Here is a 19,144-nt window from a genome sequence, read left to right on the forward strand (position 1 = left end):
ATACCCAGTTCCAAAGTTGCTTCCACATTTTCAGATACCTTATAAGGTATCTCAGTACCAATTTACTGCATCAGTCCATTCTCCACTGCCTTAAAGAACTGCCTGAGACTGGGTAATTTATAAAGGAAAGAGGTTTAAGTGGCTCATGGTTCTGCATGGCTGAGGAAGCCTCAGGAAACTTATAATTATGGCAGAAGGGGAAGCAAACACATCCTTCTTCACATGGCAGCAGGAGAGAGAAGTGCCGAGCAAAGGGGGAAAAGCCCCTTATAAAACCATCAGATCTTGTGAGAACTCACTCACTATCACAAGAACAGCAGCATGGGGCAGCCACCCCCATGATTCAATTACCTCCCACCAGGTCCCTCCCATGACACGTGGGGATTATGGGAGCTACAGTTCAAGATGAAATTTGGGTGGGGACACAGCCAAACAGTATCAGACAGGTTGTGGTGCTGACTGCATGTTGACTACTACACTGAAACATGTCCCTAGGTCTCCAAGCCAAAATCCAGAACCCCTTATCTGATTAAGATGTGTCAATGATTTACATTACTTGAGCACTCTTGGCATTTTGGAGTTAATTTTAAATTTATTTTCAGGTTAGTTTTATTCTACCTTTGTAATTTACTTGGTTGGTACACACACACACACACACACACACACACACTTATCTTTAAATATTTATTTTCTAAGTTTCATTCATCTCCCTTATGTTAAACTTCATTAGCCCTGGCTTGGCTTGTGACTACTGATTATATTATTATTTGAAATAAAATATTTGAAATAGAAAGTAGAAAATATTTCAAACTTTTTTCTACTTTCCTGAGATTTTACTTAAAAAAAAAATAGGTAGAATATTATGTGACTAGCATCCAATTAACTGTACCTCAGATCTTGTTAGATGGGAATAAAAAATACCTGTATCTACTGCAATGAGGCTAGAATGATTAAACAGCAAAAACAAAAAATAGAAATGCAAAAAATTAATGTAATACTGAAATTGCAAAGTAGTGAATAAATGTTTATTCTGTTGGTATTTTTCAAAATAATCCTTTCTCTTTGTAAATTGGTTAACTTTTTCTCTGATCAGGAGACTAGGTTACTAAATAGAGATAATGAGGCACAGAGAGGGTAAGCAGTTTGTTTAAACATACAGGGTGTCCAAACCAACTGTAATTTGTGTTTTTATATTTGGACATTTGGCACTACATTTCCTTCTGAATTTAATAGGCACTACTGAATCATTTTTAAATCCTGAGTATGGAAGTAGATTATGTTCCGAAAGTTTCTGTTTAAAATTAGCCTGAAAATAGCTGAAATGTAAAAGATGAAAAATACCAAGTGTTGATGAGGATGTAGAAGAACTGGAACTTCCATACCTTGCTGATGGGAGTAAATTGGTACAAGCAGTTTTGGAAAATTCCTTGGTAGTATCTCCTAAAATGAGTATATATATACCTTAGGTGTGAGAACCTTCATTCCTAGGTATATATGCCCCCAAAATGCCTACATAAACCCTAAAGAAATACCTAAAGACGTGTACTAGTGCAGTGATTGTGAACAGAACATAAAATTCACTATGCAAGGGAAAAAAATACGCTGAAAGCTGGTTCATGCAAGAAGCTGCCTTTCCTTTTGCTTCTAAGCAGACAGGTACAGTAAAAGCTTAAATATCTCCACAGGTAGCTACTCTGTGTTTGCCTTATCTTATCGTAGCCTCTCCTGGGAGATGAATACATAATTAACTATTCTTCTGTCTCCTCCTTTTCTCTTGTGACATGTGGATAATCATACCCTCCCTCCTCCAGCCCACTTTTCCTCCAGCCCTTTCTCATTCCAGCCCACTTTTCCCCTTTAAATTGAAGCCCTCAGCATTATTGAAGCCCTCAACATTATCTTTGGAGGAAGACACAGACTACATAATGTTTCTGTGATTCTGTTTATTTCTTCCAGTCATGTCCTTCACCTTGGCAAAAGAAACTTCTAAATTGATGGAGACCTGTCTCAGATCCTTTTTGGTTTACATCATCAAAAGTACTGTTCTTGAGAGCAAAGTTTACCATAGTAAGATTCATAAAGAGAGTTTCCTTCCCCTTTTTCTGGGGTCAGGGTTAATTTTAGGTCAGTTGTTTTGGCCCTCTCTTACCTTTCTGGGTCCTTTTCCCTGGAACCTTATGTTGCCTCATAGCACAGGCTTATGCATCTACCCAGGGCCACCTTTCTTTACAAAACTCCAACATTATCTGCCACACCACTGTCCCCAAATCAAGCCCCATTTCTTCCAGGGCAGCTAGGTGTGGGGTGGAGCATGGGGAGGGCAGAGGGGGCAAATGGATTGAACAGAATCATATGTTCAGTAACTTAACCCCCTAGATCCTCCCTGAGCAATTTACTTTTGTGAAAAGGGATGTTTACCAACCCAGCTGAATTATTATTTGGTGGAAATTGCAAGCAATGGGAACAGGAAGATGGTGTCAGTCTAGTAAGAGAGAGACACTCTCTAAAAGAAAAGGTGTTTATTTGGGACTGAGAATTTCCGTGGAAATACTTATGCCAAAATAAACTATAGTAAACTATGTGCATATTCAGGGAGGTAAGGGAAGACAAAAGTTTTTAAAGGAAAAAAAAATGAGGAGGATTATATAATTGCTTTGAAATAATTATCCTTGACTACAAAGATGAATAACAAGGGTGATGCCAGTTCAAGGTTTAATGGGAAGATGTCCTTGCAGAAGCATTGTGTGTGTGTGTGTAAGGTTGTGATGGCCTTTGTGCAAGGTTGTGGTTTTCGTAGTGGTTTTTGTTATCTGCATGACCTTCCCAGCTCTATTTGTCAGGGTTTCCTACCATTAGTGATTCCATTTTTATTCTAACAGATTTCACAATGGTCATTTGAAATAAATGAAGCACCAGTTGACATATTGGAGAAATAAACATAATCATTTTCCCAGATTAAGACATATTTAGGTAATCTGAGGCTAACTAGAAGGAGTGCACTAGTCAATTTTTGATGTGTAACAAACACCCTCAAAAGCTCCGTGGCATACAAGAACAAATATTTCTTTTTATGCTCATAGGTTTACAGGTCAGCTGAGACTTGGCTGATCTAGGCTGTGGTAAGCTGGACTCTAAGCTTCAGTCATGTTCAGGTTTGTTTCACGCATCTTCATTCTAGGGCTAAGGCTAAAGTTGCAGCAGCTACCTGAGGCACACGCTTATCATGGTGAGGAACACAAGAGCGCAAGCCAATGTGTACATGCACATGTAAAACACTTAGTTACATTATGATTACCAACAGCCCATTGGCCAAGCCAGTGCACATGGCTGAGCCCCAAGTCAAGGGGCAGGAAAGTGTTCTCACCTACTATGAAGTTTTGGCAGGAGCGGAAAAGCATAATGTTAATACAGCAAGTCACGATGCAATCTATCAGAAGAGGTAACAAATGTGAGTCACACACTGTTGATGGCAAATGGCTTCCTGTGTCGGTTGGCTAGTTGGTTGGTTGGCTTTTCCCCTGAAGTCAGGCAGAACTCATATTACAACTTGCATACATAATTTGAGAAATAATAAACATGTAAAATTACTCTCAATCATAAACTTAATTTTATTCCTTTGAGGAAGGGAAAAGTACTTATTAAAAATGTCCCTTTGTTTTTCCTTGTTCAGCCTCCATGTTGATTCGTATCCTACTGCCCATGGTTTTCTGCGTCTTGCTCATCATGATCGTGTGCTACTTGAAAAGTCAGTGGTAAGTGTGTGAGGAAGGTTTTATCCAAGAAGAGGGTAAGATAAAAATCTGGAAAGAGATTTAGTAAGATAGAAATGACATTGAATAATACGAAACAACATACAGAAAATGAAAAGGACAAAAGAGGCTGGGGTGAGAATATGTACTTTATTTCACTGTTTTGCTCTCCAGGTGACTATATGAGGAAACTAATCACCATTTAACATAGACCACAGAATTTTTTCAACAGCAGTAGCTAATATTTCTTACTTACTAGATGTTTGGCAGTGTTCTAAGTGCTTTATCAGTTAATTCATTTAATCTTCATGAGGACACTCTAAGTACCATAATTATCTCCATTTAGCCAATAAGAAATTAAAGCATGGAAGAACCAAGTAACTTGCTTAGTAAGTTACAATGCAAGGATTAGAAGCCAGGAATCTGACTCCAGAGTTCTTGCTCTTAACTAGTCCACTGTACCGTGAAATTCAGTCTCATTTTCCATTTTTTTTTTTCTAGGATCAAGGAGACGTGTTATCCTGACATCCCTGACCCTTACAAGAGCAGCATCCTGTCGTTAATAAAATTCAAGGTAAATGTTGGCAAATTGTATGTATATCATACACCTATTAAGGACTAGCCCAGAGTGGGGGCTGTCAGAATCCTACTTTCCTAGAGCTCCTCAGGAAAATATAGCACAGTAAAAGCCACCTTTATACCCATAGCCATGAAATAGGTGATTGGAGCTTTGATTTCTTCTGTCAGGGGACGTCTTTTGGTTTTTAACTTCACCTCCAGGTTACTTGTGACCAGGAAGGAACATAAACAACATTGAAGCTCTAAGTGTATTTCACACGCTTAATCTACTTTGATGCATGTATGCATGCACACAAATGTCTATATTTACATATTTTTGTTTCCTTTCTAGGAGAACCCTCACCTAACAATAATGAATGTCAGTGACTGTATCCCAGATGCTATTGAAGTTGTCAGCAAGCCAGAAGGGACAAAGATACAGCTCCTAGGCACTAGGAAGTCACTCACAGAAACTGAGTTAACTAAGCCTAACTACCTTTATCTCCTTCCAACAGAAAAGAATCACTCTGGCCCTGGCCCCTGCATCTGTTTTGAGAACTTTACCTACAACCAGGCAGCTTCTGACGCTGGCTCTTGTGGCCATGTTCCAGTACCCCCCAAAGCCCCACCAAGTATGCTAGGACTAATGACCTCACCTGAAAATGTACTAAAGGCGCTAGAAAAAAACTACATGAACTCCCTGGGAGAAGTCCCAGCTGGAGAAACAAGTTTGAATTATGTGTCCCAGTTGGCTTCACCCATGTCTGGAGACAAGGACAGTCTCCCAACAAACCCAGTGGAGCCACCACACTGTTCAGAGTATAAAATGCAAATGGCAGTCCCCCTGCGTCTTGCCCTGCCTCCCCCGACCGAGAATAGCAGCCTTTCCTCAATTACCCTTTTAGATCCAGGTGAACACTACCGCTAACCAGCATGCTGATTTCATACCTTATGCTACACAGACATTACGAAGAGCAGAGCTGGCACCCTCTCATCACCAGTGGCCTTGGTCCTTAATCCCAGTATGATTTGCAGGTCTGGTTTATGTAAGACCACTACAATCTGGCTAGGTTAAAGGCCAGAAGCTATGGAACTTAACACTCCCCATTGGTGCAGGCTTGCCCTAGAAATGGCAGGATCATGGGAGCATGCTTACCTTGCTGCTGTTTGTTCCAGGCTCACCTTTAGAACAGGAGACTTGAGCTTGACACAAGGATATGCATTAACCACTCTACAGACTCCCACTCAGTACTGTACAGGGTGGCTGTGGTCCTAGAAGTTCATTTTTTACTGAGGAAATATTTCCATTAAAAGCAATTCTTAGATCGAAGGCTTTAATAAAGGCCACAGGAGACTTATTACTACAGCATAAATTGTCAATGTAAATTTACTGAGCGTATTGAATGAAAAAAACTCAGGTGTCTGAGGCCAGGACAGATTTTAGACTTACCTTGAACGGATAAGAATCTATAGTTCACGGACACAGTAAAATTAACTCTGTGGGTGGGGCGGGGGGTATAGATCTAATCTAATACGTAAAATGTGTGATCAATCAACAAGATTTCCACAATTCTTCTGTCAAGCTTACTACAGTGAAAGAATGGGATTGGCAAGTAACTTCTGACTTACTGTCAGTTGTACATCTGCTCCATAGACATCAGTATTCTACCGTAATTTTTGATGACTACCTCAGAACATAAAAAGGAAAGTATATCACGTAATTCCATTCAGTGTTTTGTTCCTTTCCTTTCAAGAACTGGCTATAAACAGCCTGTTTTCACTTGGCATGCTTTGGACTCTGCACTACGCTGTCTGGGCCAAGATAACTCTGTCACAGTTACATTCATATTATGCTAAAATGGTAAAATGAAACCCATTGTTGGACATAATTCAGATATAACTAAAAAGTTCTATGGAGTGGGAAATTCCATGTTGGCTTTGGAGCAACTTTGTCTCCTCTGAACCAATATATTCCAAACTAATATATGCAAAGCACCTGGTACACAACTGGTATTTTAGTACATGTTGGTTCTCTTGGTGCAATCTCAGCTCACTGCAGCTTCCGCCTCCCGGATTCAAACAGTTCTCCTGCCCAGCCTCCGGAGCACCTAGGACTCCGGGTGCACACTACCACACCTGGCTAGTTTTTATATTTTTAGTAGAGACAGGGTTTTATCATGTTGGCCAGGCTGGTCTCGAACTCCTGACCTCAGGTGATCCACCTGCCTCAGCTTCCCCAAGTGCTAGGATTACAGGTGTGAGCCACCATGCCCAGCCTATTTGTCACATTATTGGTCACATTTATTTTTTATTTTTTGAGATGGAATTTTGCTTTTGTTGCCCAATGATGCAACTTTGGCTCACTGCAACCTCCGCCTTCCAGGTTCAAGCAGTTCTCGTGCCTCAGCCTCCCGAGTAGTTCTGATTACAGGCATGCACCACCACACCCAGCTAATTTTGTATCTTTAGTAGAGATGGGGTTTCACCATGTTGGTCAGGCTGGTCTGGAACTCCTGACCTCAGGTGATCCGCCCACCTCAGCCTCCCAAAGTGCTGGGATTACAGGCGTGAGCCACTGCACCTAGCCGTCACATTTCCAAACAAGCACGAAAGGGGTTCCTTTTTGTCTTCCTGCCTGCCGTCAGCATGGTAGAAATGGCTCTGCCTATGCTTATGCCTCTGGTGCCCAATGCCTTGCACTGTGCCCTTCAACACTATGAAGAGAAACAAGTAGCCACACCTCAAAATAATGTGGCTGTCAACTGACCTAAATAAACCTACACAAACCAGTACTTGCCTTTTGCTGGAAACATTGATTATGTGCTCCTCATGTAGTAGAAAGTGGTATCCTGATTAGTCTAACAGTTGTGTTAGACTTTAGGGCCAGTATTGTCAGCATTTATTTATTTATGTACCTTTGTTATGATGGGATTACATTTTTCATTTGAAACTTGTTCACAAAAATGTCAATGACATTGGTGACTGATTTGTACATATTTTTCATATAGTTTTGTTTAAAAAATAATTCACACAAAACCTTGAAGTCATTTTTAATACTGAAATAAACCTTAATTAAAATATTTCATCATCACATTGTTTTACCTCCCTCAATGAAATGAAAATCTAGTAATTAGATACATCACCTCATGAACTTACTAAATAAAAATGTAAATTCCTGGGTATGACTACAAACCTCTTAATCAGAATCTTTGGGGCATGGACCTGGAATCTATTTTTCATCAGTTCCCAGGCATTCATCTACACACTAAACTTTGAGAATCACTGGCCTAAATCAAATGAAGTCTTTCTGAAATACAACAACATGCCAATAGGAAATGCTGGGCTATGTAACGTTTGTCTTCATAATATCACTATGACCTATGGTCTTGACTGTAAACATTTCTTCTCCAATGGTCATAACCAAATAAATTCATGTTCAAAACCTTAGCTTTCAATACTATATGCCATCTTAACATGGCTTTAGCAAGTGTTATTCAGAAACTTTGAAATACATATTCATGTGTCAGAAAAATGGAGAATTTCAAATATACACAAAAGTAGAAGTTTAATAAACCACTATGTATCACCACCAGTCCCAATGGCCACTACCCATGACTGTTTCAGCTCCATCCATACCTCTGTTCACTCTTTCTCCTCACGTTTTGACGCAAATCATGATATCATGATTTCATGTAAATATCTGAGTTTTCTAAGCTCTACTTTTTCTAATATAGTCATACTAATTGTTAAAAATTGCACCTAAAATCACAGTAGTAATTCCTTAAAAATAGGATATTTGAGTGGTGGACGGCACTGGCATTAATGGCCTTTAAATCCTGCATCAGCCTGTGCACGGTCCTCACCTGTGTGCGGGGGACCTCAACAATTCAGGATGGGAGTTGGGACCTCTTCACACAACAGTACGACTTCTGAAACGCTTCCTACATTCAAACACCTAACCCAAACTAATTAGGGTCAACCTTGTTACCTACTAGAGTGTGTACTGATTAAGAACATCAAGACTTAATATCTTATTAACACTTCTAAGAGTTCTGTTGAAAGATAAGCTTTCATCTCAAATTTACAAAGCATGTTAAAGCACTCTGCATAAAGTAGAAATTTTAAAACTCTGGAAGAGAGAAACAGTAGAAGAGAGTTTTCAGAACTTTCAGTTAAAATGTTTACAACACAATAGGTATATTCAATTTAAAAGCATAGTTGTTTTATTCCTCTAAGCATTAAGGGAAGTTTTAGTATATTTTAGTTTCTTAAAATCAATACCGAACTAGTACTGTATTTTTGAGTATTTTATATACTAAAGAGTTTTAAAAATGAAACAGTCTTTTCCAAGTTCCGCTGCATTAGGACTTTTTTAAAAGATCAGCGGCATGATGAATTTGTAAGTATGCTTTTTAGTTTATTTTGGGGCCAACTATATTTTCAATGACATATACAGTGGAAGACATTGGGAAAAATGTACAGAAATTTGCCAAACTGTCCAAAATGTTTCTTGGAGATATATATTTTACCATATTTTATTAACAGACCCTAACTTTGACACTCAACTTTATCCTCCAGAATTCGTAATTTCTGTGGTATTCTCTTTTGCCAGTAGGTAGCTGTAGGTAAGCTTATTCAATCCGGGCAGTTTATGTGTGAGACATCAGATACCTTCCACAGAGATGTCACCATTGTCATGCCATCATCACTCATACTGTACAGTATTTCCTCAAAAAATTCAGAGCTGTTCTATCTAAAGACCTATCTTCCAAATCCCTATAGATATTTTAAAAAACTACAAAGATGTTTAATTATGAAGTGTTTAAGAAGAATATTACTTTAAAATATTGTAACAGCCACTCTACATGTCTGTGGTACCTAAAAGTCACTTTTGCTTGGAGTCACATGTGTCAGCATCAGCATTACAGGACTCAAATCAAGGCCATATGACCACTGATTATTTTAATATTTCAAATAAAACAATGACAAAGTTTAAGAATTTTAAGTACATTTTATTAACAATGTATCCCTTTGATAAGATTATGCTTCAGGAGGCTTTTAATGCCCTTGACATAAACTGTACACATTATACAAAAACAAGAGAATCACAACAAAAAAAATCAAGGTGAGCAAAACCATTTGGGGACAAATCTTATTTAAATTATACACAACTCAATGAAATATTCTTACAGAAAAAATATAAATACTTTTTCTTTCTATGTTACAGTTATACAATATAAATCAGATTTCAATGTCTGTTCAGTGACCTACAAACACCAGAACCTCCAAATATGTAGCAGCGTATTACTAAATAAAAAAGAAGAAAATCATGTGGTTAGAGAGCATTAAGTCTGACACTTTTTTCACAATTCCTTACCACTTTTCAAAACTAATTTACACCATTTGTTTTACAATGCAGCTTTAGGGTTTCTGACAGGCATTTTTGTAACAATTACCTACAAATTTTTTTTCACTCCCCGTCTCTGCCCCAAGACTTTGCATTTTGTGCTAAATCAACCAAGTAGCAAAATTGAAAGGTATGCTTTTTTTTGGCATAAATTATATTTTTGAAATTAAATATTCTATAAAGAAAGTAAAACAAAATGTGCAATTTATGCATGCTGTGGTGTAGCTATCCGATATTACATTACAAAAATACTTCAAACAGGAAAAAAGTCCACATTCTGTGAGTCATATAAACCTACTAGGAATGAAAAATACCCTGGAACTTGGAACTGAAAGAAAAAAACAATGCTCCTAGAAAGATTCTCACAGATTTGTGTTCTTTGATAAGCACTGCTATTAATTTCACTGGTATGCTTTTACATGAGATTCTCACTGTAATGACACTTTTGAGATTAAGATAGTAACAGTGTATTTTGTTAATGCAGAGACAATGGAGACTTTTCCTAACTTATGTTTTGGAAAATCTGAAATGTTGGTTCATTCCAAACAGCTCTTCTAATAAAAGTCTCTCAATTTTACTTTTTCTTTTTTCCCATGTTTTAATGGATTGTGAATCTGAGACAAAACTGGAAACATAAGACTAAAGGGGAAAAAATCTTACTTCCAAAGAACATTTCCCAAAGTAGTTTACAAAGTTCATCTCACACAAAATTAGCACCTCACTCTTACCATGCAAAAATAACTGCAGTTATAATTTGAATGACAGACAATTTGGTTTTTATTGCTTAATGATCTGTGCTTTAATGTGGGGATAAAAGGCATCCTCTGAACGGAATGAAATAACATTTTATATAAATAGCAGTAGGAAAATCTAAGCATTGATATCCCACTGTTGCACACTTTGCCGTTGTGATAGATATGCCCTGAAAAACTCAGCTTTAATTATCTCGAGCTCTAGATAAAAGAGCTGAAACCCATTAAAGTTGTCATTTCAAAGGACTTGTACACATTATTACATTATAATAATGTATATACTTCCAAAGAGCCTCTTTTAATGTCACTGTCATATAGAATGTCCTTATTCTGCTAATTGTTATTAGAAAAATTTTAATTAGGGAGAACAGACTGTTTCCCCCCTCCAATCTACCTAAGAATAAACAGGAAATAGAAGTATAATAAATTTTAGAGCATATTTAATTATGAATACTAAATTTCTAATTTCCTTATTTATCAGTATTTACTTAGTATGTGAGGCTGAAATCTGTTCTTGAAAAAAAGTTCAATTAGAAATAACAATTCACTTTACGATTAGAAATTCACAGTTTACAACCAGCACAACTGCCCAAATTCCTCCAAATTATTCAATAATTACCAATAGTACAAATTTATATGGACTAAGATTAATCCTAAAATCTTTAAAAACTACAGTATTGACATTATTTTGGTATTCTATAGTCTGTAATATCTATTATTTATAGATGATTTTCTCAATTATTTCTATTACTGCTGATATCATTCCTAACCTCTTCTGCTATAATATTTTTAAACACCTAAGTTAATCACTTGGCACTGCATGTATTTTTCACCATAAAGTCTACTTTTTACAAACAAGTACTCAAAGAAAATGTATTAGACCTGTCAGTGAAATCATAGAGAAACCAAATAGCACTATAAATTTAAGCATAGACTTTTTTTTTTTTAGTATACTGATAACCACAAAGCTCTGAGTATCTCCCCAAAGTAAGTGATATAGGCAAATATGATAATGTACACATACATATTTTTCAAAGTAACAGTAAAAAAAACCCACAAAACATTCAGGCCAATACTAACTAAGCCTTATTTCAGGATAGATGACCAAGGTGGGGGTACAGGGATAGTGATGGTGGGGGAGGGGGTGTGTATGTGTGTAAGACAAAAAAAAAAAAAAAATCACTGTTAACTTTTGAGGGATTAAACCACAGATTTTATACTCTATATTAACTGAGGTAGTGTTTAAAACGAATGTCTAAAATACGTTAATCCCATTATGAATAAGATTACTACATTACTTCCTTTGGAGGTTTTAACCACTATTTGGTCTAGTAACTCTGACATTTGGTTCTCTGGAAAGGCAGTTTAGTTATCCAAGACCAAAGACCACGATGACAGGCAACGTTCTTAGAAGTACTGTCGACATTTAAATAAACACTTGGGTTCAGTGATAAAGTATAAAAAAATTATCTTCAACTGGATTTTATGAGAGGAAATCTGAAGAACCACTTTTCAACATAAGCAGCAGCTTACAGCCCTTATCTGCTTTGTTATAATGTAAGTTGCTACACAGTGCACATAAGAACAATTCACTGAAGTGCAGTCAAAGAGGTGTTATGTAGTGAGACGAAATGCTTCATCCCAACTGGAACTTTCAGTGCCAGTAAATAAATTTTTTAAAAAAGTATCTCTGTGAGTTATGTTTTCTAGTTCACAGGGTTCTTTACAGAGATCTCAAAGAACAAGCCCATTACAAAAAGGATCTGCATCATGGGAAAATATTAATGTTGCTATGACTGTGTCAAAACTGATGTGTAATTGTAATAAAAATGTTATACACAAATGAATTAAAAAAGAATCCTAATCAGTCCAGCTGGATTTTCTATTTCTATTTATATATAGATCTCAAAAAAGATAATCCTTTCATTTACAAGCATTCAAATGATGATGGCCATGCTATTTTTATATACAAATTTGCATATATGTTTAAATCCTGTAAAAATTTCCAAATATCTTTAGACATATACAAATTAAACAAACAAAAACCTTGCCCTCATCAACTTAACTTCACAAATGGAAAAAGGCAATTAATATACTCATAAACCCACCTATCACTGCATTTAGTTTGTGCAAAACAAAAACACTGATATAAAAATTAAGTTACTGCTGCTTTAAAATTTGGTACTTAAGGCTTTTCACTACAATTTTTCTTAATAACAAGCTTTATTAATGATTTTCTTAAAGGAAATATGGCTCTTCTTTCCTCCATGGAATGTGTAAATTGCAAGCAAACTTATCTTTTCCTCAGGAGATCCAAAGTAGTATTTAATGCTTTCCTATCCTTTAGGTCTAAACTAACAGTGCTTGTTCAAGTTCCTGTTTAAAGCGATGAGATGGAAAGTTGATGAAAGTGGAAGTCCATTGCAAATATATGCACTCTATAAATGGGAAATATTTTTAATTAAAATAAAAAATGATTTTTAAATTTTATTCAAGAACTGTAGTGAAAAACCTTAATTGGTTCATATATCCTGTAATAACACATTGCAACAAAATGAAGAGTTGGAAAACAAGAATCTTTATGCAAGTCTAGTAACATAAAAATAACTTATACGTCCCAGGTTGTTGAGGCTCTTCTTTTGCTTTGAGGTTATAAACCTCTGAAGTAGTGTTACAAACATTAAGAAAAACGTGAAAGGGCCAAAGTTCCCTCTCTAATACCAGCAGTTATAGCACACCCCATTGTGGTAACAGGATGCAGCCTTAGAGACACTGATTCCTGCTTTCCACAAATTAGTTAACAAACAAGGCATCTGTGTATTTACCCTAAAAATAATTCAGAAATAACTTGTGAAGGGTGATTCTGCATATCCCATTATTGTTCCACTGTCATTATGTTTTTAAAATGAAAAAAATAGAAAACCTATGTAGGTATTCAGTGCTTGGCTCTTGCTACAATGGTAACTAAAACTCTTAAAACTGTGGTAATGAATCATGAACACCTCAAAAGGCTCAACAAAGGAGAGAAGGAAGTTGTTTTGGTTAGGAAAGTCAGCAGTTCCAACTGTTCATGTACCAGTAACTGCGGAACAGTGTACAGAAGATACTCCTGTCTTTGCTGCCTAGTCAGTTGTATTTTCTGAGGCTTTTAGGAAATCCACAAATATGAATATATATAGTATATATCTATATCCATCATAAATATGAGGTCAGGATTCAGCAGATGTATCAACTATAGGTTGCTTTGGTGGTGTTGCCAACACAGCCTCTGCTTCTTCATGCATCTAGGGAAAAAATGGTGTATCATTAATGACTTTTATAAAAATATATAACATGTTTATATAAATATATAATTTTTTTTGAGACAGGGTCTTGCTCAGTCTTCCCAGGATGGAGTGCAGTGTTGCCATCTTTGCTCACTGCAACCTCTGACTCCTGGACTCAAATGATCCACCCACCTCAGCCTCCCAAGTAGCTGGGAATACAGGCACATGCCACCACCCTTGGCTAATTAAAAAAAAAAAAAATTGTAGTGACTCAGTCTCACTATGTTGCCCAGGCTGGTCTTGAACTCCTGGGCTCAAGCAATTCTCCCGCATTGACCCCACAAAGTGCTGGGATTATAGGCATGAGTCACCACACCCAACTATAATGTGTATTTTAATTCAATTCAAACACTGAATTATTCTTGAAAGATAAATTTGAGAAGTACTAATCATACTTACTTGTAGAAACTGTACATCTTGAAATAATTCTTGTATGAACCTCCGACACGGAAGTCTGAATGTGCAGTGTGACAGCAAGTGGGAAACCTCAGAGTAAAGGCATATGTCATCAAATGTTTGAGGATACTTCTCCTTAATTCTAAAATAAAAGATTATGGTGTGATGAAAACTGTAATCATGATGTATCTATTTTTCCTCCAAGGTATCACTTACTTTAAAAATATATTTCCCTACAAATATGGATTAGACAGCATACTTGGGGTGATGACTTGAGAATATAAAATATTAAATATTCCTCTCACACACTTAGATATTCTGAGTTTGGGTTTAAAAAAAAAAAAGATTATCAAAACCTGAATACTTCTCGTAAAGTTGAAGCATTCTTTTTCATTGGCGTGAGAAACTGCAAAATGTATTTATCAGCCTAGGATGATTAAAATATGTTCAAAATTAAGTTTTAAAATAGAAATACATCTTTAAAGTTAAGTTGTTAACATCCCTGACCAGGCTATTTCTTCAGATACTTCAAATAACAGCTTTTAGCTAGGAGAGCACCTCAGAATCACCTGTGGGTTGGGTGGGCGACCAGTTAAGGGCCCACTCCCAGAGCTCCTGGCCTAGAGGTCTGCTGTGGGACCCTGATACCTATGTGGGACCCCAATACCTATATCACTCTTTAAAAAAGCCCTACAGCTGGCCGGGCATGGTGGCTCCTGCCTGTTATCCCAGCACTTTGGGAGGCTGAGGCAGGTGGATCACCTGAGGTCAGGAGTTTGAGACCAGCCTGGCTAACATGGTGAAACTATGTTTCTACTAAAAATACAAAAATTAGCCGGGTGTGGTGGCGCACACTTGTAATCTCAGCTACTCGGGAGGCTGAGGCAGGAGGATCGCTTGAACCTGGGAGGCGGAGGTTGCAGTAAGCCAAGATTGTGCCCCACTGCACTCCAGCGTGGGCAACAGAGCAAGACTGTCTTAAAAAAAAAAAAAAAAAAAAGCCCTACAGGAGACCCTGAGGTGCATTCCTTTTGAGAATCACTGCTTTAAATAATAAGAAAAAAATTAAACCAAGAAATTATGACTTGTTACAAGAAATTATGACTTGTTACATGTAAGCCCATTTTCCTCAAACTTTTTGGTCTCAGGACTTTCTTAAAAATTACTGAGTACCCAAAAAAGCTTATTTTTGTGTGGGTTATAGTGACCATTAACTACTATATTAGAAGTTAAAATTGAGAGAATTTCCTAACATGAATTATTTTAAAAATAAATCCACTACATGTTAACATAAATAACATATATTTTAATAAAAATAACTATTTTCCAAAAGTAAAAAAGTGAGAAGAGTGGCATTATTTTACATTTTTTGCAGATCTCTTCAAAAGTGTGGCTTAATAGAAGATAGCTGGATTCTCATACTCACTTCTGCATTCGATCTGTTGCCATATGTTGTTTTGGTTGAAGTATTAAAGAAAATCTAGCCTCACACAGGTATGCAATGCAGTTTAGAACTACTGATGAACTACTGATGTAAGTTAACTAGCCTAACTTTTGAAGTATTTCAAGAATCTTTTCTCAACTTAAAAAACAGAATAAACAAATAATACTTATGCACATAGTTTACTCACGTTAAAAGCCCAGTCTCATGACATTTAGTTGAAACTGAACTACTCAAATTAATGACTAATCTTAGAACTTCTTTGCGAAGGAGTATACGGCACATTGGTGTATCATCTGGAATTGTTTTAACACCTAAAAGATTTCAGGGAGAAGTTAAATATTATCTATATCACAACAAAAATGATTAAAAATAATGAAATTTATTTTTAAACTTCACCTAAAGACCTAGAACTGAGATCAATTACACATGATCTGCCTATCATTTTGGGAGCAAAACTCTAATAAAAGTAGATAGCTAAGAGGCTCTATATCAGTGGGTGATATAGGTGCAATATTTAACAGTGTTAAATTGCTTCACTAAAATGGACGTATTATTGTTTTGAGACAACTTTAATTTACAGTATTTATGAAAAACAAAACCAACTAATAACAGTTTTACTAATAATGATTGGATCTGAATCCGAAGACTCACCTAGTAACAATTCCGTGCTTTTGGTGCTGCTAGCTGAGCCTTCTTGAGACACCCCATCACTGCATCCAGAAATCCCCGAAAACTTAGAGGGAACCACTTCTAAGGGATTATGGATGGTCTGCTCACACCAATCAGAATATGGAATATCTTGAAAGTCTGAAGAAAAAAAATAATTATTTCAATTAAAGCACCATAACGGCTTAATTCCTGTGCTTACATTGCACACTGAAATGAAAGAATATAAAATAATATCTTCTCTAATTGTATGCAATACATCAAACACTCCAAAACTTTTTCCTCATAGAAAAGGATTATAGCATGAAAAGGGCCCGGACAGGGCTGTTCACAGTGGAAAAGGCCTACTCCAGGGATCTGTCAGACTCAGGCCCCACTGTGACCTAGAACCATGAGAGCATCAGCATCTCAGCATAACATAATTTGGCATATCAATGTGCTGCAACTCACCTGCTGGGAAACTCTGAATTAGAATACCAAAAAGAAATTTGGAAAAGTAAACCAGAGAACTTTAGTCATCACCAGGTTTTTCTGAAGGTGGTTAAGTGATATTCACCAAGAAAAGGTAATACTTTAAACACACATATACTTATTTAAAATTGCTAATATATGTCACTTGTTGATTAAAAAAAAAAAAAGCTCAATGTAGGTCTACTTTATTTACTTACCAAATACATATTATGGGCCTGCTGTACAAAGCAGTACATACATAGCTAAAAATGTAAAGACTGACAGACCATACCCTAACTGAACTTAACTGAGTGGAAGAACAAAAATAACCAAGTTGTAAATAGTTATAATTGTCATAAGAGATCTATGTGCAAAGGGCAATGAGAGGAAACAGGAAGGAGTGTCAACACCTGCCTCAGAGAGTCAGAGAAGACTTCACAGGCCAAATAATGCTGACATGTAGGATGAGGTGGACTTGCCAAATAGACCACGTATGTGTAGGCAGGGTAAAGAGCAAAGAGAGGACAGCAGGGAAAATATGTTTTTCATGCCTAAAAATTTGTTCAAAAACTTCGGGTCAGTTAGTAAAGATATGTCAACTGCAGGAAAGGAGGAAGGTGAAAAAGACCACTAGACAGATGACACAGTGTCTTGTGTGTTAAGAATGAATAGCCATTAAAGAATTGCACACAGATTAATTCCAGGATATAGTATGAAAGATGAATTGGAAGAGACCAAAATTAGAGGCTAAAATACTAACACTCCAATAGGGAGAAGCTAAGTGACTGAACTAAGGCTGAGATAGTGAGAATGGAGCAAGAGGGTATATATGATTAATAGGGCTGGGAGATGACTTGTGGCTAAAGCCACAAGTCAGATTCAAATTCAAGTGGATTTACCTCAAAGGACATGATCACTTACCTGAATGACTACATATTGCACTTAGTTGGTTGCTGGGCTGGAAACCCAGAATTTCAATACAGACACAATAAAGGCAGTTATCATCTGTATGTTCCTGTAGTCCAGTGTCTTCTGTACTTTCTAAAAACAGAGAGGCATCTGAATGGATTGAATTCATTATTTCCGTAAGACTCATCTGCTGTCGTAGCAAGTGAAAAGAATTTTTTACAAGACCTCCAGTTCCAGATGGAAGACCTGTGCATAAGTAGATATAAAACATAATCCAATAAAGATAGTACTTTTCAAGGTACCTTAAATTATGTGAAATTTTTAAAAAAGCTAAAGCACATTTTATGACTAAAAATCTAACTGGAAAGAAAAAAGAATAATTTGCCTTAAATTATAAAAATAAGGAAAGCCAGCAGATGTTTGTTATTTTAATATAGAGTTTTAAATACAAAATGGAAAAACTGAGATTATATAATGCATCATTTCAACTATCTTCAATATTTGCCTAAAGATATGTAATAATTCTAAGTATAAAGAGGCATCTGTTTAAAAAGTCATCAAAATCATAAAGCTATAAAACCTGTGGCTTATATTTACATATTAAAATATAACAGTTCATAACAAAGATCATGTATTTTATAAGTACATTTCTATCTCTCCTTACTCTAAACAAACAGCTATTTCCTGGATCTATGAGGATTTGTGTTACACACTGTTCATGTGCTACTTTTAAAAAACAGAAACAACTAATTTGGTTTTTATTTCCTTGAAAGGTTGAGTACTTCACTGAAAACAATGTTAAGTCCCTCACACACACACACAAATGTGGTTTAATTTTAAGCTGACTTTAACAATTGTTTTGGTATAATTTTAAAGTTGATCCAAAAGAGAGTCTTCCTAAATTTTTAGTGTTATCCTACTAGAAAGAACTAAGAGTTTTCTTTTTAATATAAAGAGGCATCTCACAAGTACAAAGCACAATGCATTACCTCCTGCATCATGGGCAAATGCTCTTGCACCTCGATCATCATGTGGCGGTATGTTTTTTGTCTGAAAATAGGGAATATCCTTTACCTAAAAAAGATATAAACCATGGTAAGTCCTGCTATAAAAATAAGCCCACTTTATGAAAATCAGCAAAATTAAACAAAATACAATTAAAATAGATATAGCATATGAACCTATAATCAAATTTACTGAAGGTTCAACTACCAAAATTTAACAAAGTAACCCAAAAAGTCTTTATTATATTCTTAGTGAGTAAATGGACATTAAAATAATTATTTTAGTGTTTATCTAAAATGTCTTTAAACTTCTAAGAAAATGTGTTCTTTAGTACTATATACCATCTAGAGATCTGTGGGCATCTCCTGGGATTAGGGTCACCTTAAATTACTGGGTACCACATGTGGCTACCTTTCATGGGATAAATAGGAAGGAGGATTTTAAAATGAAGTATAAGTTAAAAGTGACTAAAAAAACAAGTT

At 36.3% G+C, this 19,144-nt stretch overlaps 2 protein-coding genes across 11 annotated transcripts in view; one reads left to right on the forward strand and one right to left on the reverse strand.

The window, feature by feature from the left end:
- The window catches only part of OSMR (oncostatin M receptor), a 95,537-nt gene extending 88,054 nt beyond the window's left edge, over nucleotides 1-7,483 (forward strand). For all 6 annotated transcript variants that reach the window (XM_015139937.3, XM_078004680.1, XM_015139936.3 and 3 more), the window contains 3 exons: nucleotides 3,671-3,752; nucleotides 4,251-4,323; nucleotides 4,660-7,483. In XM_015139937.3, coding sequence (XP_014995423.3) covers nucleotides 3,671-3,752; nucleotides 4,251-4,323; nucleotides 4,660-5,235 — 731 coding nt within the window. In that variant the 3' untranslated portion in view covers nucleotides 5,236-7,483. The remainder of the gene's footprint in view (nucleotides 1-3,670; nucleotides 3,753-4,250; nucleotides 4,324-4,659) is intronic.
- Nucleotides 7,484-9,298: 1,815 nt separating this feature from the next.
- RICTOR (RPTOR independent companion of MTOR complex 2) overlaps nucleotides 9,299-19,144 on the reverse strand; it is a 128,874-nt gene continuing 119,028 nt past the window's right edge. For 2 of the 5 annotated variants that reach the window (XM_015139935.3, XM_015139929.3), the window contains 6 exons: nucleotides 18,647-18,731; nucleotides 17,670-17,789; nucleotides 16,284-16,439; nucleotides 15,820-15,943; nucleotides 14,192-14,330; nucleotides 9,299-13,750 (listed from right to left, as the gene is read on the reverse strand). In XM_015139935.3, coding sequence (XP_014995421.1) covers nucleotides 13,676-13,750; nucleotides 14,192-14,330; nucleotides 15,820-15,943; nucleotides 16,284-16,439; nucleotides 17,670-17,789; nucleotides 18,647-18,731 — 699 coding nt within the window. In that variant the 3' untranslated portion in view covers nucleotides 9,299-13,675. Of the gene's footprint in view, nucleotides 13,751-14,191; nucleotides 14,331-15,819; nucleotides 15,944-16,283; nucleotides 16,440-17,669; nucleotides 17,904-18,646; nucleotides 18,732-19,144 lie in introns of all 5 variants that reach the window. The other 3 variants (XM_015139926.3, XM_015139925.3, XR_013418309.1) reach the window with 2 other exon arrangements.

This window comes from Macaca mulatta, chromosome 6 (genome assembly GCF_049350105.2).
Source record: "Macaca mulatta isolate MMU2019108-1 chromosome 6, T2T-MMU8v2.0, whole genome shotgun sequence".
Taxonomy (NCBI): domain Eukaryota; kingdom Metazoa; phylum Chordata; class Mammalia; order Primates; family Cercopithecidae; genus Macaca; species Macaca mulatta.